The 24,217-nt window shown below is 38.3% G+C and overlaps 1 protein-coding gene across 4 annotated transcripts in view; it reads right to left on the reverse strand.

Moving 5' to 3' along the window:
* Positions 1-24,217, reverse strand: part of Epb41l4a (erythrocyte membrane protein band 4.1 like 4A) — a 237,217-nt gene that overhangs the window by 12,434 nt on the left and 200,566 nt on the right. For 3 of the 4 annotated variants that reach the window (XM_047555671.1, XM_047555670.1, XM_047555668.1), the window contains 5 exons: positions 22,584-22,667; positions 21,681-21,794; positions 16,197-16,244; positions 15,044-15,121; positions 4,524-4,643 (listed from right to left, as the gene is read on the reverse strand). In XM_047555671.1, coding sequence (XP_047411627.1) covers positions 4,524-4,643; positions 15,044-15,121; positions 16,197-16,244; positions 21,681-21,794; positions 22,584-22,667 — 444 coding nt within the window. The remainder of the gene's footprint in view (positions 1-4,523; positions 4,644-15,043; positions 15,122-16,196; positions 16,245-21,680; positions 21,795-22,583; positions 22,668-24,217) is intronic. The other variant, XM_047555669.1, reaches the window with a different exon arrangement.

Consider the following 24,217-nt stretch of genomic DNA (forward strand, 5'->3'; position numbering starts at 1 on the left):
ACTTTCAAAATCCACTGCTCTCCATTTCCATCACCATCATCTTTTCCGAGCTATGATCATTTCTCACCTGGATGACTGCAAACTTTTAAATGCCCTTTTTACTCCTTTTCTCTGTCAATCTGCTTTCACCCTGTCAGAGCAACTTCTATCTTATCTGTACTTTGGCCATATCAGTTATCTAGTTAATTAATCAATCATCTCAAATATTTGCTAAATCTTTTTATATTTACCCTATAAATTCCAGAAAGATACACACCTCTTTTTAAAAATATTTTTTAGTTGTCAATGGATTTTTATTCTATTTATTTATTTATATACAGTGCTGAGACTTGAACCCAGTTCCTGACACATGCGAAGTGAGCACTCTATCACTGAGCAAGAACCCCCGCCACACCTCTTAATGGGTTTGTTTCATACAGCTGCACTGTTCTGGGACAATCCTCTATCTGATCTGATAATTTGATCATATAGATAACATGTCAATAATGTTTAAATAAAATTTTAAATTTAAAGTACCATTATTTTTTTTCCTGATTCCAGCTGATCTGATAGAAACAATTCTCGATTTAAAGATATTTCTGTTTCAAAAGAGTATTCCTTATCTTCTTCTTCTTGCCACAATGAAGTAAATGACATCAGAGGAATTCCCCATCCTCACTTACCTAAAGTAAAACAGAGCAAAGGTCTTCAGACACTAGGCAGCACAAGTCTATGATCTCTGAGGAAGGGGAGCACAAGGTAAGCCCCACTTTCTCCAGATTTCTGCCTGGAGCATCTTCCCAGTGTGCTAGAGAGATGCAGCTCAGGACACAGTCCCACACTGCTAAGGATGCAGAGATCACAGACTGAATCTGTTGACCAGGCTGAAACATAAGTGCAGGAGGAAAGAAAAAGGAGGTTGCTCTAGGGACTCCAAAAGTCCATATGGGGATTTTTCTTAAAACATTGACAGGGTATGGTCACCAAATAGTCTCTACATATGCTCGTGAGACTCCAAGAGACCTGACATAGCACAGCTGGTTAAAGGCTGAGAGCGAACAGAAGAACCAGGCAGGGTGAGGTCCTGCTGTCACAGTGGAGAACCCACGCTGAGGATTGTGTGCAATCAACTAAGACCATAGAAAGGCCAGGCTGTGGGAGTAGAGACCAAGTCTAAAGTAGAGAACAAACATATCTTAGGCTAATGACAAAAGCCCCACTTTATAAAGCATTAAACAAGCCTGGTAAGATCAAGAGGATTGGACAGAAATTTAACTGTCTGCCAGAACAAAATTTGACCCTATTTAAAGGGCTACATAATCCAGACCTCCTACAACGTGTCCTCTAAAATTTCCAGCATATAATAAAAAATTACCAGATATGAAGAGTCAGGGAATTATAACCATACTCCAGGAAAAGGAAAAAAAAAAAAAGAGAGAGAGCAGTCAATAGATACAGACTTTGAGAGGGCCTAATGTGTGGTTATGTGAACTCTTTAAGAACACAAATTATGGGGCTGGGTTGTGGCTCAGTGGTACAGCACTCGCCTAGCACATGTGAGGCACTGGGTTTGATCCTCAGCACCACATAAAAATAAATGAAATAAAGGTATTGTGTCCATCTACAACTAAAAAAAAAAAAAAATTAAGAAAAGAACACAAATTATAGAGACCTACACGTAACAAGTAGAAAATATGAATGGTCCCATATGCATTAAAGAGCTTAAGTCTGCAATTCAAAACTTCCCACAAAGAAAATCCTAGACAGAGATAATTCCATTGGTAAACTGTATCAAATATTTAAGAAAGAAATCATCCAAACCATTTTGTATATCCACTATAACTGTACCAAAAAACTGACAAAGATTTTACAAAAAAAATATGAACAATTATTTCTCAAAAACAAAGAAAAAAATCTTAACAAAATAATAGCAAACAGAATCTAGTAATGTACAAAAAGGATACTATATCATGACTACAAGGGATTGAAGCCTCGGGTATGTTATTCAAAAGTGAACCAATACACTTATTCCACTAAAAAAATAAAGAAGAAAAATCCATAAAACAACCATCTCAATAGATGCAGAAGAAGCTTTTAACACACTTTTTCAAAACTCATTTACAATAAAAACTCTTCGATAACTCTTAGCACCTAGGAACGAAGGGATCTCCCTCAGTTGCACAGCTAGCATCACACTTAATGTGACATGTCTAATGCCTCCCCCTAGAAAGAGCAAGCCAAAGAGATCTAGCTTCTTACCACTCCTGTTCAACATGTCATTCAACCCTGTACTGGAGGAGCTGGCCAGCACAATAAGGGAAGAAATCAAAACATAAGGCAAAAGGATTAGAAATAAAGGAAAACTGCTGGTATAAACAGTAAGATTCTGACTGTAGAAATTTATAAGAAATTGCCCCAAAAGGGGCAAGCTTCTAGAACTAATAAGAGAATTTAACAAAGCTATAAGGTAACAAGATACTATATGTATTTTTTAAATCATATTTTTCAATAGACAGGCAAATAATTAAAACATTTAAGAATGGAAGTCAATACCATGAAAAATATTAAACATTTATAATTAAATTTAACAAAATATTGCTATATATAATATATTAAAATTGTAAAATGTTACTGAAAGAAGTTAAAGACAGATAAGAGGATGGGGAAGATACTAATTTTGTCAAAATTGATCCATATATTCAATATAATCCTAATTTAAAGCCTACAGCCTTTGGGGGGGTTAGTAAAAAAATGACAATCTGACTCAAAAATTTACATACATAGCAAAGGTAAAACATAGCTAAAACAATCTTGAAAAAATAAGAACAAAGTTGGAGAAGTTACATTGCTTATTCAAGTTTACTATAAAGTGATAATAACCAAGAGAAGATGGTCATTTACAACAAACAAATAGATCAATAAAATAAAATTGACATACATATCGACAGTAATTTATTTTTGACACAAACTCTAAAGCATTTCAATGACAACAGTGTTTGCAACAAATGGTACTGAAATAACTGGATATTCACCTCAATCTCTACTTAATACATATGCAACAATTAATCCTGGATGGATCACAGACCTAAATAAAAAAACAAAATTCATAAAGCTAATAGAAAAAGATATGAAAGTATTTTTGTAATCTTGGGGTAGGCAAAAAAAAATTTTAATTATAAACATCACAACCAAATGATATACTGGTCTTCATCAACATTTAAAATGTCTGCTCATCAAAAAGAATGTTCAGATCATGATAAGGCAAATGGCAGCCTAGGTAAAGGTATTCACAATACAATTAAAGTCCAATACAATACAATAAAGTCCAATACAATACAATTTAAGTCCTGAAAAAGGACTTAAATCCAGAATACATAAAGAATCCTACAAATAAATAATAATGGTTAAAAAAAAAGACAAAGGGACCTCTTCTTTGAATTGAATAACAATTAATTAGGTTTCCAAACAAAACCATGAAGTAATAAATATATATATAATGGTGTATAATGCTCAGTGATTACTAAACCTAAAAGATTTTCCATTACAAAAGAACAGAATCTCTGATTATGATGTACTACCAACTTTGAAAAAAAAAAAAAAAACACTCTGGGTCAGGTTCTAATTAAAACATCAGCATCTAAGATGACTAAACTAGAAGTGTCCCTGAGAGTCCCACATCATACGGTCCCTTTGTGTCCTCTCCTGGCCTGCAAACCTGGCACTCACAGCTTTCCTCAGGCACTCTCCTACCTGGCTCCCTCGGAGCTCCCTACATACCTACCCAGATTTTTTTCTGTATCAAACTTCTCAACATCCTTCCATTGCCCTACCTCAGACATGAATCCTTCCTCCCATAAGTAGGTGACACCATACAAACCACCCAGGACCAAAAGGGATTCACAGCCCCAGCTCACTTGAAAAAGATATGCTTTGGGAAGTATAGTGGGAATGGACGGTATAAATCTTGATGTGTAGATTAACATACACACACACACAAACTTCATCAGCTTGAAGAAAATTAATTTGAGGGACTGGCAATCTCACCACTAAGGGGTAATTGTGCTCACACATGGCATTGCCTAGCAACAGGAGTGCACAAACCCCAACACTGGAGTGTAATGAATTGCTGACTACTGCTCACAAATGGTAATTTGATGGGAAGACATTCACATCTGGTTCAGTCTGGAGCAAGACTTCAGAGAATTCTGCAGACTCAAATTGAGAGAAGCAGCAGGTACTTCACCAAGGCCAGGCTTCAGAACAAAGGAGATTATTCCTATTTATCCAGCTGGGTGTATGCATTTGTTTAAAAACAACACAAACAAAACAGAAATATGGTTTTGATAGCCTTGTTTCTATAACATTTTGTTTTGGCCGTGTTCCATCTTCTACAGCTTCAAATAGATTTTATGAAAGTCACAAATGTAAGAGAGTAAATCTGACAAATAAGCAATGGGGTAATTATGGCTGAACTACACCACATTAAAACACCCAGGCATCTGCCTGCTATTTCAAGCTCAAGGTGTAAAAAAGAGCCAACATACGAGCGAGATCTGTGTCTGGATCGCCTGTTGTTGGGGTCTGCTTGGTTTTTTTCCTTTTGTCTCCTTAACACAGCTTCCCACTGAGGCGCTGAATCAACCATATCGTTCTCCTGCCGTATTCTGAAAAGAAAAATCATTCATCTAAAGTTAACACCCACACATGGTGCCTTGTTTCTCAGTTCATCCTAAACTTGTTTTTCACTTAAACAGCAGCAATTTTTTTATAACCACTGAAAGCTAAGAAATTATTAACATATTCTAAAGTAGATTAGTGTGTGTATATATGTACAAATATATACATGCAAACATAAACATATAAATGTTAATTTTTTCCAGACTATTTTGATTTTAAATTTTCTAAGAAAAGATGTATCAAATAAAAACTCATTCAAAACATATTTAAATTCTGACTAGAGAAAGAATAGTGTAGTATGTAGTACCAATGTTAAAGAATGAAACAATCTTTTTTTTTTTTTTTGGTACCACTATTGAACCTAGGGATACCTAACCACTGAGCCATAGCCCTGGCTTTTTTATTTTTCTTTTTTTATTTTGAGACAGGATCTCGCTCAGTTGCTGAGGCCTTGCTAAGTTCCTGAGACTGGCCTCAAACTTTCAATCCTTCTGCCTCAGCCTCCCAAGTTGCTGGGATTACAGGTGGGCGTAACCACACGCACATCATTTTTTAAATGTGCTACTTAAAATAACAAGGAATAATTTATTTTGAAAAATCACAGTAATCATCTAGGTTATCGTGGACAACAGGTGGCAGACAAAATTCCCCTTTTTAAGCTAGAAAACTAGAAGTGTAAAGTTAAACGTGGTGGCTGAAAGAAGGTACTAGCAGCTGAACACACATATACCACCACTCTGATGTGGCTGCTCGCTTGTGGAAGAGACAATGACAGCTGCATACCTTATGTGGTCAGGGACCAGGCAGAGAATGTAAATGAGGGAAAGCAAAACAGGGAGAGGTGCTGTGGAGCAAAGGCCGGGGCCAGGTGAGACCACAGAACAGTGTTAGCAAATCCTGTGTTTTTAAAACAGACAATCCACAAAACTAGATTTCTAAAGTGAACTTTTCCAGTGTTCAAGTATTGACAACCAATTCTGAATTTTAAGGCACTGTCTGAACCTAACCCTATCCATGGACCGCTCTCAGTCTGTAGAAGCTTTGGATGTCTGATGTATCAAGTTTTTCTAATAATGAGGTGAGGTGTAGAGGAGGGAGGAGAAGCAAGTATTTAATTGAAGCAAGTGCTTACATTAACGTGAGAATGCTGTCTGGAATGCATGGCAATGATGCTGTGAAGCTATGATGTTCCTGGCAAAAATCAAACACCTGTTATGTGAACATTTAACTTTTTAATTTATGTAAGCTCAGCAACAAGCTGCCCTGAATGAGTATCTCCCCAGTGTGGAGAGCAGCTGGGAACTGTCAGGACTCCAACCTGGTACTGAAACTGTGTAAGCCCAACTGCACAAGACAAAGGCAGGAAGTGAGGCAATTGACTTCTTTCTGTCTGAACAGATGTCTTTTGGCTCCTCTGTTCAGGCACTTAGTATAGACTATGGGCTGCATAACTGCCTTTGCTTCTAAATGTTAATCAGCAAATGGTGGCAAATATTCATTCTGCATAGAATTTTAATGGAGATCACATACAGCAAATTTGAGTTGAAAAGAACAGCACCTTACGAAGAAGAAGCTAGATTAAAGGGGAACTGAATTAAGTAAAAAATTATCCAAGACTTTGAAGTGTGTACACTTCCTCACCAAAGTTTTCATTGCTAATAGGCTATTATTTGAAGATTAACAGAACACAGTCATGGTATTTTTCACAGATTTAAGAACACAGTCCCTTCTTCTCATGGCAGGTACAGAGGAAATTAAAATTGAACACATACTGCTATGGACCTTAGCATCAGCAATATCTGAAGAAAAACATGAGAATGTACACTGCCTGCGGTCATAATCATTAATCACGCTTTGAAACAAACATTCCCACTTGAGAAGGCCATACAGGTACTTGTGCACCTGTACACATACACACATCCTCATGGCCAGCACCTACACTTACAAGCCTTCCATGTATCACATGAGAGTTCCTGACAGGCCAGCTGGTAGGAGCAGCCATGGACACTCCCAGGGCTGAGGGATCAGGGTCAGGAAGAGGGAAGGGAAGGTGTCAAGTTGGTAATCTGGAACATCCCCTCCCACAGGAACCCACACCTCGAATGCTTGGTGGAGGATTAGACATAAACCCAAGTCTCTCACTCCTATCCCTAGAGTCTTTTAAACAGTAGTTTCCATTCTGAAAGAAACTGCTACACAGTGCAATGGCAGGATTAAATTTTATAATTTGAAATGTTTTTATCATGAAGTCAGGATCTTTAAATATTCTTGAGAGGTTAAACTTACTAAGCAAGACTGAGGCCTGACTTAGGCCCATACTGTCTCCGGAGTACAGACTTTTAAGAGAAGCACAATTACTGTGAGCTCACTCTCATCCGTTGTGAATTTAGCAGGTGACCTTCATATTTGGACATTGATGATAAAAAAATTAAAACTCCAGAGACACACACATACATACTTCCTTTACCTTGATATAATAAGGTCTAAATCAGAATGAATTTCAGATTGTAGTTTGTGTCTTTAACTTCTATTTTTCTAACTGAAAAGTCTCAAGTGAGGGCAGTGACTCTCTGTCCATTAATATCCTTGTGACCCACATGCTTTAAAGATAGATGCCCTCTATTGGTGATGCTGTTTCATAAATATTCTAACGAGATGCATTAAAAATGTAAGGCCCATTGAAGAGTCACAACAGAAGCACATTTTCCTGAGTAATGGTGGTACAGCGGCCTCAGTCTGTAATGAAGTTTGAAATTACACCCTTACAAAAAGCCTCTGGTTAATGGTGCCTCATTACAAGAATGAAAGTGTCATTTCTTCCATTGCTGAACTACCACAGAAAACACAGGTGCTACTTGGAAAGAAAAAAAATCTTAGCCCTTAAAAGCAAGACTATTGTAGTACACAGTACTTACAAGACAGAAGCTATCTATTTTGTTTATGCATGAGTAATAAAGAAATTTTTAAATGAAAAAGACATGTCTCCTATAATAATTCTTACTTTTAAGTCTCATTTATTCTTAGGTGTGGGTGCACAAGTATTTTCTTTTCTTTTCTTTTCTTTTATTTATTTTTTTTTGCTCCCTTCCTGCTGTACTATAATTTTGATATAGAGATTTAAACATTATGAAGCATATAAACACTGCAAACCTTATATTGACATAGACCCTTTTAAAAAATCAAAATGTGTTCTTACATCATAGTTATGAAATGATCAAGGGGGTAAAGAGTTCATTGTCATTTATATTACAGATCTATTTCAAATATTGCAACAAGAAGTCACAAAAATAAAATAAATGTTTCTTTTCTGTACCCTCTAATCCAAAAATAAGTCTATACTTATATAATTTGTCTATTTCCCCATCTACAATTATAGAGAGTGAATAGCAAGAATAGGAAGTACATCATAACAAGGCTTTTTAAAATTTATGTCTAAGCTGAGGGTTGTTTCCAAACAGAGCTACTTCCAGCAATGTTTCTGAATCGGAGAGTTCTGCTGTATTTCCTCCATTTCTCACCAAACATTTATGTTGTATTTTCCGAGAGTATATAGGCAACATCGATCTTAACTGCATTTGACACTTGATTAAAGTGTGCAAAGGTTTTGAAGATGAAATGTCATATAATCACTTCATAACAATAATGAAGATAATAACTATTCCTAGTCTCTTCTTCCCTATCTTTCCAATTATAGCTCTGACTCCTCTGCAAAATTTTTCATATTACCAAATAAAGTCTCTTACAATCTCCCTGGGTTTTATTTTTTCCTCTTCCTTTATCAGTTTTGTTCCTAATATGATCTTCCTTTATACCAGTTCTTAATTTACTTCTAATTCACTGAAATAATGGCCATGTTTAATGTTGAGCCTGAGAATATTTTGGAGTTCAATGTATAAGGAACCTTCAAGCTAATGTGAGCCACTCATTTTGCTCTTGGATTTTATCTATTTCTACCTGTCAACCTGGCTCTGAGACTTTGGGCAAATCACTTGTCTTCTTTGGTAGGTTCTCAGTCTCTTCATATACAAAATTATTACAAAGATCTTTTCTAATTTTAAGATTCAATATTTCTCTATTTGTATTTTATTTTCAGGCCAATCAGACACAATGAAGCAAATTTCTACTTTTCAACTATAGCACAATGCTCCAGACAAAAGCTCCATGGGGTTACTCCATTGTTAACATTAAATAAGCAGGTCCCAACTGATCATGAACTTGTGTTCTCATCTACTGCACTCATTTTTGGATTACCTGCTCTAAAGCAATCTTCATTTTTTTTTTTTTAGTAGTTTCTCTTCCCTAGGGAAATTTAAGTTGGTTCCAGGCATCTGTCAACATCCTCCCTTGAGACCAGCAAGCAAATAAATCCATTTGCTTTTCCCACCTTCCACCAGCACCAATGAATTATTCTTATTTGCTCTTAAAGGTGCTTCAGCCTCTTCCATTTATTCCTTGTGCTCTGGCTACCTATGGTGCAATTTCCCTTTCAAACTCTCCTATTTTCAGTATTTTTTATCCTGTTTTGCCCTCATTCAGTAATCCAACAGCATTCCTCCATTGCTGTGGCCATGCATTTCTATAGTCATTTCTGTCAACTTGGATTATGTTCTGGAAGACCTATATCAGCCAAGTTATAAGGTTTAAATCTTGGTCCAGTTAAAGCAGAAATCAGAAGCCCTTGCTTCTGTGGCATGGTGACCTGCGTCAGTTTCCACTGGCTTTGTATGAACTATACTCTCCAGAACCACAATGTTCACTATAAACAATTTTTATCTTTACATAAATGAGAGGCAGGACAGTATGGAATGCTTACAAGGAAACAGGTTCTTGTTTTCAGGTTACGTGGAAGAAAGTCCACTTGCTTAAGTTTGCTAACTTACAAAACCATTTATTCCTAGGGTACAAATACTAATAAAGTTTTTTTCTTTTTTAACCACTCTCACATAATCATAAGCTTCTGGATTTGCCCTACTCATTAGTTAAAGTATGGACTTTCTGCCACAGATAATACGGGTTTCTTGTTTTGTTTTGTCAGAAAAATAATACAGAAGGCCTAAAGGAACAGCTTTAAAATAAAATTTCTTAATCCACCATTCAGATATTAATAGACATCTAATAGACTAATAGATTCTAAAAGACATCTGAAAGCAGGAATAAACTCAACAACATTCATGCCAGAAAGAATTCAGGTTCAAAACACTGACTTCTTTTTTATTCAAGGGAGCTGAGCATCAATTTACAGATACTGCAGGGACTTCAGATAACACAGAGCAGTGCTGAATGTTCCCATTAATTTAATAGCAACTACCTGTGCAGGGCATTTTCTACTTTGCACGGTATATCCATTACCTCCTGGATCTTCACAAACCTCCTGTGAGGTAGGCAGGGTAGGCATTATTCCAATTTGCATGTGAGGAATGAAAATTCACAGGTAAAGTAACCTCCTCAGAGCCTCAGAACTCTTCAAAGCAGGGTCAAGATCTCAACACAGGGTCCCTAATTTGTGCACACACATAGCCTCATATACGTGACTCATGTTTATGACACAAACATCCCTGAATAAAATTAGGGAAAGGTTCAGATGGTCTTCTGTTGCCAATTTCCTCTAGTCCTGCTCTTGCCCTGAGCTTCTCTCATTTCTCTTACTCTTTTAATCCTCACCAAGCTCCAGAGTTACTTCCACTTTTTCACTTATGCTAAAAACATCAGACTACTTTTCTGTGTCACCCATCTCTTCAAATCTCCCGTTTAAAACTCTAAGAGCCTAGCAATACATCAAAGCTAACGAATGACTGCATAATGCAAACAGTCTCTCCGGTGATGCCCAAAGGATTGCGGATTTCCATCATGAGTACGAAGGGATATTTTCCAGACTACTATCTTCAAATGTGAAGAATATTTTGTTAAGTTCAAGGTATTTTCAGGGAAAGCTGATTGGTGAAAACATTTCCCTCTGATAAATCTACTTCCTGGGTCTTCCTTCTGCATAAGCTTTGAGTAGTCTAGGACATGGTCCCCAAGGGCTGAGACCTATGAAGATCCTTCTCATCTCAGGGACAGGATTCAAAGCTCTAAATAACAAAAATTACCACACTATACTATTCATGTGGATCATTAACTTCATAGTACCTGTAGTTGGTAGGTGCTCAGTTTGATGAGTTTAATCAAATTGATTATTTCACAAATCAGTACAGCAAAGTAAGTAATCTCTAAACAAAGTTTAAACATTTTATATTTTAATCATATTAGTAAGTTTAAATATCAATTTTGCTTCCCAATACCAATCTACTCTTCACAATTTAGATCACAGTGAAAACTTCATAACTTTTGGGGGGGAGGTATCACATATATATCTCTTAAGAATTGGATAAAAGCGACAGATCCTATCTCCAGAAGGCTGTGCATCTTAAGCACACACAATTGTACATGCAATTCCATGGGGTTATGAAACCCCTAAAACTTACCCATAAATCATAGGTTAAGAGACCTGATCTAAAAGTAATGAAATATATAAAGTTAGGAAAGGTGAGAGAATGGAAAACAGGACCAAACAAAAGGAAAGTTTGGGAAAGAGGAGAAGGACAGGAAGGTGGAAAAGAGGCAGTGGGGTTCTGGAATTGGTACAGCACTCTGTGGTTCTATACCATACAGCACCCTATCTCATGGATTTCATTTGATCTTTACAGTAACTCATTCATCAAAACAGGTAAATTGGGGCTGGGGCTCAGTAGTAGAGTGCTTGCCTAGCATGTGTGAGGCATTGGGTTCAATTCTCAGCACTATATATAAATAAGTAAAATAAAGATCCATCAACAACTAAAAAAATTTTTTTTAAAAACCAGGTAAATTGTTATGCCCCCTTCCTCCCACCAAACACATACTTTAAGGACACAAAAGCTCAAATATGAATTGGTTAAAATAGTTACTCAAAGACAATTATCAGCATATGGCAGAACCAAGACCCTGAGCCAAACCCTTGGGTTATACTCTGACAAACCACTGACTCATAAGCAGAAAACAGAAGAAAGAATAGGAAAGAAGAAGAAGGAAAATAACAAGATACAAAGAGTGAAATAGGAAGCAGAGAGCAGAGAGGGGGAGATGAGGAGGATACAAGTAGAGAAACTAGTGGAAATAGCGACTGTCATGTTAGAAGTTGTGGCAAGAAATTCTGCTCCAACACCTAGCTGCTTATGAAGAGGAAGTGAAAAATCATCTTCTCAAACATCAAAACCTAGATGACAGCAGGATGCCCACGAGGATAATGAATATAGTAAAAGAAGAGTAACTGAAATGGAACAGGGTAAGGGAAGACATAAACGACAACCCAAAGAGAAGAGAGTGACCCACCAGTGCTGTAGGAAGCACCAGGGAATGAAACCTGACAGTGAATGCACAACTAGGAGAATCGTCACACACCTGGCTTCATTAGTTCTGGACCCAAAAGTGGTAGTGGGGGCGGCAGGGCTTATTTACAATTACATTTTTCTAAAATTAAAACTCAAAACAGCACTCTTTGCTTCTAGTATTAATGCTCCATTGTGGGTGTGGATTTTTACTTTTTTCTTTTAATGGTGTTAAAAGCCTGCTTTGGATGAAGTTAATTTGTAAACATTATTTTATTAATTTTGTTTCTCTTCATACAAAAAGAAAGATGTTTAAATTTACACATGGAAATGGTAAAGCAGGTTAAGCCCTAATGGGTTGCTTTGTTGAGAAAAACATTCCCACAGAGTATACTCAAGCAGAACAGGAAAGACTTCATCTTTCAAAAAAAAAAAAATCCAGCAAGTAGAGACAAAAGGAACAACATCCCAAAGATCACACACAACCTCCAAAAGTAAAACTGACTTTCTAGTTCTACTGGACACATCACAGGCTTCAAAAGAGTTTTTGAAAAGTTAGATTAGTCCAGTAGCTGTCCTTCTCCCCAGGCTACAACCTCCCAAGTGAGGACAAGAAAGCTGGCTTCAGGAGCAGGCTGATGAGGGTGAGGAGGAGGATGTAAGCAGAGCTGAATCTAGAGACTTGCTGTACCCCATCCTAGGGTCCCCCAAGTCCTTCCTTAAAGCACAAATGATGGTGCTGAAGATGTGCTAGGTACCACCAGCAGCCAGGAAAAGGAAAGGCAGATGAGGTTGAAGAGATTCATCCTCTCCCCCAAAGAAGTCTTTTGCACAAGTAGGAAGTCAGACATCAGGAAACAACCCTTCATCACAAACAAAAAGACGTATCTGGGACAGTAGCAAGGCTAGAGTTTACATGTTCAGATCCATGAATCATGATGAAGAATGAGTGCATTCTGGCAAAATATAAAAGGCTCATAATGGGAGGGAGGGACTGGCCGTAGAACAGCATAGTGGGTAAATGGCACCTGGAGACAGTGTAATGACTTTGCTCCTTCCCTCCTGGCACACTGATACCTGCTGCTTCAGAATTTACAAGGGTGGAGATCAGAACTGAAAGACATACTTTCTTTACCCATTTTTTTCATGTTCCTGAGAGCTAGACTCTAGATCTTCTACCGACACAGAAACTTACACAACCCTAGGGCACTATTTCTCCAGGTAGAATAAATGCCTGTGAACCCTTCTGGATCCTTCGCTTAAAATGTGTGAGGTATACTTTGAAAGCTATTTCTCATGACAGTTTTACAAAGCACTTTGACATTTAAACATTCAGAACTACTTCCATTCTAAAATGTACTTCCTACCTAGCTCCAAGAAAACCAATCTAAAAAACTGTCCACAAGAGAGAGAGGGAAAACTCCCCAAAGAAGAAACACCTAGGAGGGACACTAATGCCAGTGGAGCCAGATCAGTAAGTAATTTAAGGATTTGGTGGCAACCTTTCAATAGTGTTTAATTTTTAACAGTAAATGTCGCTATGAGCACATTTGGCCCTAAAGATACTGTTTTTAAATAGACTCTTTTGAGCAGCTGAAAATGGAGAACTATGAGCACAATTTGGAATATCCTAAGCAAAACAAGGATATGTTAAAATTCTGTCTTGATCAATAAGTACAAGTTTTAAGTAGGAAAAAGTAGTGGTGGGAGTAGTTCATTTTGTTTTCTGTTGTGTGTACAGAAATACTGATTTTTAGAGCAGGAAGAATGTACCTGACGTAAAGCCACCTCCAGCATTGGGTTTCTACAGATAAAGAAACAGATCGTTTCCTTGAGAAAGGTGTTGCAACACACTGCGATCTCACATCTATCTGGCAAAACTCCAGTCCCTAAGAAGGCTCCACACAGAAAGTTCTCCTAAGAAAGTGGTCCACTCTCACAATGCTGTCTGGGCTAGTATGATACAGCCTTTGTAGTTAGGGCAGATTCAGTTTGTGCCAGGCACAAGAGCTCTAAGTACTAAAGAAGAACCTTGGAAATTATCTAGTCCAAGAGAAAAAAAAACAACCTAGTAAAGCAAAGGAACCAGGCCAGAGTTTCAAACTAGGTAAAAACAGGTTTCTCTACAGTGGCACTACTGATTTATTTTAGTACTAGATACTTCTTTGTTGTGGGAAGCTGTCCTTTACATTGTGGAATGTACAGCTACATCTCTGGTCAGTAGCAATCTCCCTGCTCAATCCTGATAACAACACTGGGCTTGAAACTGGTATGACTGGTAACCAACTTCTGCCTCCCAACCTGGTGCTCTTTTCATTAACACCATGAATACTTGTTTGCAAATATATATTCTGGAACTAGGAAGAAGAGATGAATGCATTAAGCCAATACTAATACTCATTACAAGTCAAGTAGTATATTAATGACCTCTTAAAATCGAGTCTTAGAAATGTGAACTGACAGCATTTATCCCCCTGTGTATGCCTGACATGAATGTAAACACAAGGACTGGGGATGTAGCTCAGTGATAGAGCATTCGCCTAGCATGCACAAGGCCCTTGGTTCTATCCCCAATACCAACACAGAGTGAGGGAGTGAGAGAGAGACAGAGAGACAGAGACAGAATTAATGAGTATAAACATGTACTATTATATAGATCTACATAAAGTTGAAACTATGGAATCCTGAGGTTGGGTAAAATACAGTAATGCTATATTAAATACACTACAAGGAGAAATCTCTACAAATGGTAAACTTTGCTACCAGCCTTAGGCAAATTCACTACACATTGTACCTAAATATGGAATCATCTTTTTAAAAAATAAAAACCAAAAGGGACCTCACTGTCAAACAGTTTAATCATCTTATTTTAAGGATCAAATACTCAGTTGAAAGAGCTGAGGTTCCTAAACTACTGAATCGTATTTCTGGTAATACAGATAAGAACACCAGGTTCATAAATAAGTGGGACACACATATTCTAGTACCAGTAGCGGCTTCTGATTTTGGAGTTCCAGTTAGTTAGGTTGTTTAGACATTACCTGTTTCTCTTTTTCCGGTGTTCTCTATTAGAATTTTCTGATTCACTACCACTGCTTGTATTACAGCGTGAACGTGACCTAAAGACAAAATGAGAAGAGCAAAGGAGAAAACCCAGGATTAAGACAAATGAAAAGTTTCAGAAAGGTTCATTTGGTTCTTCTGAGTGAATTTTACAGTAAAGTTACTAATCCAAACATAAAGAACTATCTTATCCCTCTCCTAGTCAGTGCTTCTGACCTTCCTTAGACATCTGAACAAGTCTAGAGCTTATGGAAACAGCAAGACAGGGGAAAGATGAAAGCAGATTAAGGCAAATGTCATCATGTTCCCAGAAAGGACCACAAAAACCAATCACTTCTAACAAAACGGCCATCGCAAAGCTATGAGCCCCTGTGGTAACTAAGTATGGAGGAAAAGTCTCACCACTTCCTACCCCTTATACAAAGAGGCAGGGTATGTGTCCTCTGTCCTTGAATTCACACAGATCCTGTGACTGATATTATCAATAGAATGAGGTGTGAGAGATACTCTGCCAGTTTCAGGACTAGACCTTAAAAGGACTAGTTGTTTCTGCTTCCTCCCAGACACCATCTAAAAAAGTCCAGTCCAGCCATGTGGAGAGACCACATAGAGAGGTCTCGGGTCCCCAACCATTCTGCCAAGATCCCAACATGAGACAGAAAGGGCTGCTAGACAACACAGCCTCTGCCACACTCAACCACAGCCTCATGAGACCCTGAGCAAGACCAGCGGAAGAACTGCCTTTCAATCAACAGAATTAGACTATACATAAATATATTATACTATATATATGTAAATATGTATATGTATACATATATACATATGTGTGTGTGTATAGCACACACATATAGATAGGGTTATTGTTGCTTAAACCACCAAGTTTGAGAATGATTTGTAAAACAGCAATACTTAACTGAGACAGCTCCTTTGAGACACAAAGGAGCAGGAATAAAAAGAGAAATGTCTAAGGATAGAACAGAATGAAAGACTAAGAACTAGTTGAAACCAGTTGGATTTTTAAGTTTTTTTTTTTTTTAATCCCATTCTCGCCTCAACTCTAAGCACTGTTCATCTGTTGTCCTTCCCCCATCTCTGTGACTCTTCCATTTTTGCCCATTTTCAGTTTTTTACCTCCTCCTTTGCTTTAGATCTGAGTCTTCACCACTGTTATGGGCTTTCCTATGGAAAAAAAGAAAGACATTAAAGAAAACAGAACATTATCAATTGGCTAATGAAAGCATACCAAAGCAGGCTTCACTGCAATAACTCAAGTCTGTTGTGTGACTGTTCATTCACCACAAAGTTAGGTCCTGAAACACAACATATCACCCACTGGCCTTGGGAAGCTGGAACTCTAGAGGGGGCTGCAAATAGTCTACAAATAGCAACGTGTAGCTTATCTCTTAAGTTCCATTTAGCCAATGATGGTGCAAGTCTGCAGTCCTCTAACCAGTCTCGGTCATGGCCTAACTGGTATCAGTTCTCATTTGGATCACCTTGTTCAACATCTGGCCTCAAAGTCCTTCTACCTCTTCTCTAAGAACCTCTCCCACCACAACTCAGCAACTTACAGTTTGGTCATACATTGGGCCATATCACCTGTAGCCACCTCCAAACACTCTGCTCTCTGACCACAATCTCCTCTCCTGCCTGTTTATCACTTCCCACTAACTTTCAAACAGCTCCAGTGGGTGGGGGAGGGGGGTGGTGCAAGGGGGGCAATCCTGGTTCAAGTGCAGGCTCCGAAGTCAAATAACCTGAATGTGAATCCCATCTTCTCCACTGATGAGTTGTGTGACTTCAACAAGTTACTCATCTACTGAGTATCTCACTTTTAATAAGCTTCCCATAAAAGGTTGTTATCAGGAGCAAATGAACGAATACATTTAAAGTGCAGAGCAGGACCTGGGCGGTTATAAGCACTCTATAAATGTAAGCTGTGATCATTATTGCTTATTCAACAATTTTCATTCTGCCCTTTCTCTGATCCCAGTAAGGCTGCCTATTGACCTTACCACTTTCTACTAGCCCTTCACCTTTCTTCATTGTCCTCCTTATTCAGCTTAGACTTCCTAACCCACCACTTCAATAACCTGCTTTTCACTGCATCTTTTTGGCAAAACATCACACGTGGGTAGATCCAACTATCCAGGTTCTCTCCAAATAGTGGGCTGAGAAGTACAGGAGGGAGCTACACATCCTACTATAACAGAAATTCAATTCATAAACGTCCAGTGGGGCCACCACACGGTCCAACAATCTTACCACCATTTTCAGAATTAAGTAATATGTTTCTGCAAAGCAGTATTAACTCCACCCCTGCAACTCTCTGGCAAATGATACCTCTGCTTCAGCATATGGCTTTTCTTTCTCCTTCTAAAGGAAAAAGTAGCCATCAGATGAGACTCTTTCTTCTTCCTGCTACCAAACTCAAAACTTATCAAAATATTCCAGTTATTTATGAATCTATTCTGACAACTAAGATCAGTCCGTCCACCTTCTTGGGTCAACTCATTGATACAATATTTTTCATTTTTCTAAAGCTAATAGTGTTTAAATTTTTTTCTTTATTTCTTATATTGTCTGTTTCCTGTGAGTTCCCCTTCACTGCATCTCATTTGTTTGTTTCAGTCTCTTGTTTTTCAAGACAGAAGCTACCCTCATATGCAGTTCATAACAGCCCTCTCCTCCTATCCTAGCATTAGGAAATCAAGAGCCCAGAGCCATCTAGATGGTGCTGAGCATGTTAACTGATAGCTTCGCTGTAACATGAAGCAGCCTCAACCACTCCATCGGGGATCCTTTCAGAGTTTGGATCTCTAGGTATTTTCTCTTGTACTTGTCTATTTCTTACAGTGGGATTTTCTAATCTCATGCTTGGGAGACAAAAACCTGGCTGCTAGCATTCTGGGAATGAAGAAAGAAGGGTCAGAAATAAAGTTGGCTGCTTGGTCTCTCCATTTCCAACACTAGTCTCTTTCAATATTTCACTACAGGACAGTAACTTTACAAGCACAAATGCAATCATGTTATCATACTCCCTTGTAACAACTATTGGTCTAAGGATCAAATTCCTGAACAAGGCCCAGATGGGCTATGAAGTCTCTGGCCCCATCTTTCTCTCTGGACTCATTTATAGCACATTTTTATTAACTCTCAGAGCCTGAGCAATACTGTCTTCTTTTCTTCTCGTGAATGTTCTCTGTTCCCTTCTACTACCTCTGACTGGCATGATCTTTCCTTTCCTTTTGCTTTTATCTCAGTTCCTGGTTCACATACCCAATTTCAGGAAAACTTTGCCCAACCCCTCAACCCAGAAAACTTCCCCTAACAATACTAGTTGTACAGGTGTTTGGTTTGTTAAAATCTACCAAGCAGTTACACTGATGACATGTACTTTTCTGTATGCATGCTAAGTTTCAACAGGGTTTTCTTTTTTTAATTCCTCTAAGCATAAGATAACATACCTTCACATAACATATTAAAGTCACCATTACACAAGTTTTTGTATGATTCATAAACTTCTCCTATAACATCCAGTAAACTCTCAAAGGACAATAATTTTGTCTAGTGTTGTTTAGCATACTACCTGGCATACTAAAGGCACTCAATAAAGATTTTACCGTAAAGATGGAAGCTGAGCTATACAAGTATATTGTTCTCCCAGGACAAGTACTGGTAAGCTCCTCCTAGAATGGGAATGTTGAAACAAGCAAGTCTCAGGGCTTCCATACCCTGAAAACCATATGAAAATGTTTACATGTACCTTTTCACCCTCCTAGGGACTAAACACAATGTTTTATCAGATTCTCAGAGGGTTCTGTGGCCCCCAAAAAGTTAAGGGCCGCTGTATAGTAGACTTGGCCAGGATTTGATAGCTTATATACAGTTCATGATAAACAAGTGACAAATAAGAAATTTTGGTATCTATTGCAAAACATTTATCTTGGTATCCAAAGCAAAATAGAACTTCCTATTATTAAGTTTAAATTCTTGAGATTCTTCCATGCTGATGACATATCTCAGTTTTAAATGTCAGAGTTAATCCAGCAATGGACAGATCTGTGCCCAGGAGCAAGGTAAATCTGTATGAAGATAAAACAAGACTGACAAGGACAGGGACATTTATAGTGAAAGAAAGAGAAAATAATGTACTTTAGCTTTTCTATGCCAACATTCAGCAATGACTGGTCTTCTCAACATGAATATGCCCAACAGAGATCTTTAAGTGGTGTGCAGAATAGAACAGAAGTCTCTACGGATGTTCAGGCAAAGAGATTCTCTTCTCAGTAAGTTAAAATGGTCCTTTCCCAGGACTATGCCACTGAAAGGATCCTGTATCCACTTTCTACAATGACTTCTCTGTGTTTCACAGGAAGCCAGAAGAAAATGTATTTCAGTATAGAAATCATTAAGTTTGGATTTAGAATTGTATATGGTCCAAATAATTTCAAACAATTTGAATTTTGATATATCTCAGTAAATCTTGGTAAATTTATTTTCAAATGCAGTAAAATCAAAAGGACTATTTGTTTAACATATGTAATAATTTTATTTAGGGAGTGCTGATAAATTATGCTGATAATTACAGAAGAAAAGCTATTAAAAAAAGTCTCCCCATTGTACAATAACAATATAGTGCTAAGTCCTCAATACATGCAGTCCTCTCCACCACTTACACCCTCACACAAATGTACACACAAATGTACTTTAAAATATTTTGCAGTGATGTTGCTTTGGTTGTAGGGGTTGTACAAGGTGAACCAACCCTTGGTGTCCAAAGGAGAAAATTCAGTAAGGGCAAGACAGAACCTTCTTTAAATGATGATTCATTATTCCCAACTTTTTCTGACCTACAGACCTGGATTCAAATTCTAGATGTGCCACAAAGGACAAGCCACTGCCATCTCCCTCAGCCTGTTTTCTCAACTACAAAAAGAAGAAGAGAAGCTGGCCAGGTATTTTTCATTGGTAATCATTACCACACTGACCCACCTTCCCTTTTCTGTCAAGACTGGAAACTTAGAAATTATATTTTCCCAGACTCCCTTGCCACCTGGGTTCTAGTTAGAGAGGCACTCAGGAAAGACTTAAAGGAAGGAGAAAAAGGGAGGCGATTTTGCTTCTGGCAGAAACTAGCATCCACTCCTCCATTCCTGAGAAGGGGGTTCCAGAGCTTTGGCTAGAGGGTGGTGCCTTCAGCAATATCAGCAGCAGCACAGGCTCAGGAGGGCCAGTTCAAAGGCAGAAGCAGCTTCTGATTTCTGAACAACACTGGTTTCTCTCCTTGTATTCCACCAGTCCAGGGGCAGTAACAGTGGCCAGATCTCTGGGTTATACCATTCTCCACCTTTGGTGCCTCAAATCCTATTTATACCTTTGTACCAATTCCCTGCATAAAATCTGTCTACTAGAAATTCTTCATGACTGTATTAAAATGCAAGTTCCCAGAGGGCTATGATCAAGATCAAGTGAGATATACAGCAAATACTTTGCTCAGTACCTGGAACATAACAGACACTAAACAAATACCAACCATTACCCATCATTTTAGCTTATCACTGTTGGCCTGCTCTAGGTCCCTCTTCTCAGTCCTACTAGGTGAAGGTGATATACTTTTTTTTTTTTTTTACCGTACTGGGGATTGAACCCAGGGCCTTAGTATGTGCAAGGCAAGCTCTCTACCAACTGAGCTATATCCCCCTGCCCCAATGTAGACTCTTTTTAATCATCAAAGGGTTTGAAAGAAGTTAGAATCAACCTGAAAAAGATGGGAGCAAGAATGGGAAATCGACAATAGAAGGTATTAAACCGGATGACCAACAAGCATGAACAAAAGCATAGGAGAGAGGAGGACTTGGTTTCCAAACCCACAATGTGCATAAAAAGAGTCTTGATGGTTATCTGACATTATGACCTGAACTTTTAAAATAATTATAAAAGTCACTTATGTGACTTTATGTGGGGTGGCCAAAGTAATCCCTCTCAGAAGTAAAAGAAGTTCCATTGGTAAGTCACTTCTAGGGCTTCCTTTCTTGCACCTGTCACATTATTCTGCCTGCTTTGCCGAGTTCAAAACTTACAAATGTATAAAACTTAGGCATTCATGCACAAGTAAAAATCACACAAAGATTCTGACCTTCTGACCTGCTATGTAAAAGACAACAGGATTCATTTTCTCTGTGCTGTGAAAGGGTTTCTCTGGTGCTTATGTAATGATATCAGTCAGGAGAGCACAGCAGTTGGGCTTGGCTAAAAATAATTCAACTGTGGCTTTGTCCTCCCAGGTAGAAATATTTAATATATATTATTTATAGTATGTAAAATACATATTATACATATTGTTAGCATAGTACGTATAAAGCATATTTTTAAAATGTAATAGTCAAAATACAGAAAGAAAGTTTCCATAAGTATTTTAGAGTTATTTTCTAAAATTCTGGCTGTTTCAGATAAATGTTTCACCATCCCTAGTTTGCTTTCTTTTTTTTAAACTCCTGTTACCTTGAGAAGATGAACAGTAATAGCATTATGAGAATCACCTGTTATAAAAGCACTCCTTGGACCCAAAGCTTTTGCTGAAAACTTCGAACAGAGAAGCTATGCTCAGCTTACCTTCTCCTCATTGGCTGCAGAGAGTCATTGTCACTTCCACAGGAGGGGTTTCGGCGCCGCGCGTAGGGGAACTTTGGTGATTTAGTGCGGTCACTGGGAGAGTTGTAGAGCCCACTGGAGGGAAAGAGGAATGGTCAGCATATCTACTTGGAAGTTTTTACAAGAACTAAGCAGAAGGGAAAATTATCATTAATGTGTCATTTAGAGTTTGCAGAATGCTATCTTACTCTAAACCATCCTAATGACCTTTCAGATGATTTCTTAATATACATTAGTTCTCCCTTCTGTCTTTTCAGGAAAGTTTTCACATGAAGGAACACACTGTTGCCATGTGTGATGGCACACACCTGTAATCCCAATGACTCGGGAGGCTGAGGTGGGAAGATCCCAAGTTCAAGGCCAGACTTGGCAACTCAGCAAAACTCTGTTACAGAATTTAAATTTTAAGAAGGCCTGGAAATGTAGCTCAATGGTAGAGCCCTGGTGGGGTCAATCTCCAGTACCCATCCCTTACCCCTCCCACCCCTGCAAAAAGCAAACTGAAACAAACCAAACTATTGATCTCCACTTCAGAAATTCCCACCAGTCATGCTAACTTAGAAATCTGCTAGGGAGGCTGAGGCAGGAGGATGGTGACTTCAAAGCCAGTCTCAGCAACTTAGAGAGGCACTTAGCAACTCAGCAAGACCCTGTCTCTAAATAAAATATTTAAAAGGACTGGGATGTGGCTCGGTGGTTAAGTGCCCCTGGGTTCAATCCCTGATACCAAAAAAAAAAAAAAAGAAAAGAAAAGAAATCTCTCAGGAGTAACCAATCACATAGCAGTGGGATTCCTTTAGTCAGTGAGCTGAGATTGCTAACCCCTTTGTTACTGTACTTTATAAAAAAAATTAGTCCCTTTACCTCGGGGGGCCATTTTCTTCCCACGGTGCTTGAGATTTGTTTCTTTGGGTATCAGGACTGTTTTCATTCTTTACTTTCTTAAAGCTTTAATTTTAAAAAAGATTGGAAAATAAATTAACTACAAAATAAAAGAAGTAAATTCACATACTGATTTCTTTAATCAAATTACTTAATGAATGTTAAGGAGTGTGTGTATGTGTGTTTACTTGTTCATACCTGTGACTCATTCCAAAAAGAACATGAGGTACCCGCCTAAAAAATATATTTCTCCAGCAAGATCCACTGGGTTTCCTCCCCTCATCTAGTTTTACTGCTTTAGGTCAACCAAACACAGGTCCATCATTTGTTCATAAACCTTCAAGTGTCCACCTCAGGACAGGAAGAAAGGACAACAACAAAACCAAAAAGAAAAGCAAGCAGAGGAGGAAGGAAACCTGGGACTCCAGGCTTATGCAGCTGGCACCCCCTGGGCAACACGGGTGCAGACTCCCCAGCTCTGGACTTGGGTCTGAATCTGTGAAGGTCAGTCAGCCCTGGGCAGGATCAGGCAGCCCAAACTGACCTTTCCTTAGCTTCCGCTAAATCTTGGCTTCATCCTTCCAGGTCAGAATGACTTTCAAATGCTATTTCCTGACTTAGTATCATCTTTCTGCCCTAAGAATGTAAATATAACTGAGTTGTTATTCAATCCCAACAAATTGTTTTAGAAACACATAGGAAGGGGACTCATCAGAGAGCTTGGTCACCAGCTGGGGTGGAGGGGTGTCATTTCTCACTTCATCAGGAGGAGTCTTACCTCCAGAAAAAGGTAGAGCTTTTTAACTCCTAATGACTTTTAACCCTGGCTTTTTGAGGTATCCCAGAATAGGAAAATAGCAGAGTTCTTAATACTGACAATTTTTCAAAAGGAAAAAGAAATGAACTTGTACCCTAGCATACTATATCCATACAGGAATTAACAGATCCCTACAAAGTTATATAGCCAACAAAGGCACATACCTCATAGTCTTAGCAGAGACCAGGTACATTGTATATAGGAACGATATATTGTTTTTCTAAAGGTTAAAAAAAAAAATCTGAAGATTCAATTCCCAAAGTAAAAGCTTACCTTTTGAAATGAGAAAAAGTAATAAATGTGGTGGAGATCTAATACAGCAGTAGAAACTGCGCGGGTGTTTAATAAATCAAAGAAAAAGCGAGAAGTGGAGAGTGAAAAAGGGAGGGAGATGAAAGAGGAAATGAGCGAGTAGATTGACATTTAAAAAAAAAGAAAGAAAAAGAAATCCCAGGTTAATTCCGTTTTCTCCCTAAGCTATTTCTCACCTGAAGCCTGAGTGGGAACTCGGCAGCCCCTCAGGTGTCACTACTATCCATCAGCAGGAGTGCAGTAGAAAGGGGACTGAACTCTTTTTGCATGCTCTAAAAGACCCAGGATCTGAATTCCAGGGAAGATCACTGTTCTGATACTGGGCACACCATAAGCATACTCTGTATGTGCAGAAGAAGCTGACTCCCTGTCCACAAGTGTGAAGTCAACCAGCAGAAACAGTAGCTAGAAGTGTATTCATTCAAAAGTAAAGAATGTGTCATTCCAAAAAGAAAATCTGTAATATCTCAGAATACAAGAAAAGTAC

Source organism: Sciurus carolinensis, chromosome 6 (assembly GCF_902686445.1).
Source record: "Sciurus carolinensis chromosome 6, mSciCar1.2, whole genome shotgun sequence".
NCBI classification, from domain to species: Eukaryota; Metazoa; Chordata; class Mammalia; order Rodentia; family Sciuridae; genus Sciurus; species Sciurus carolinensis.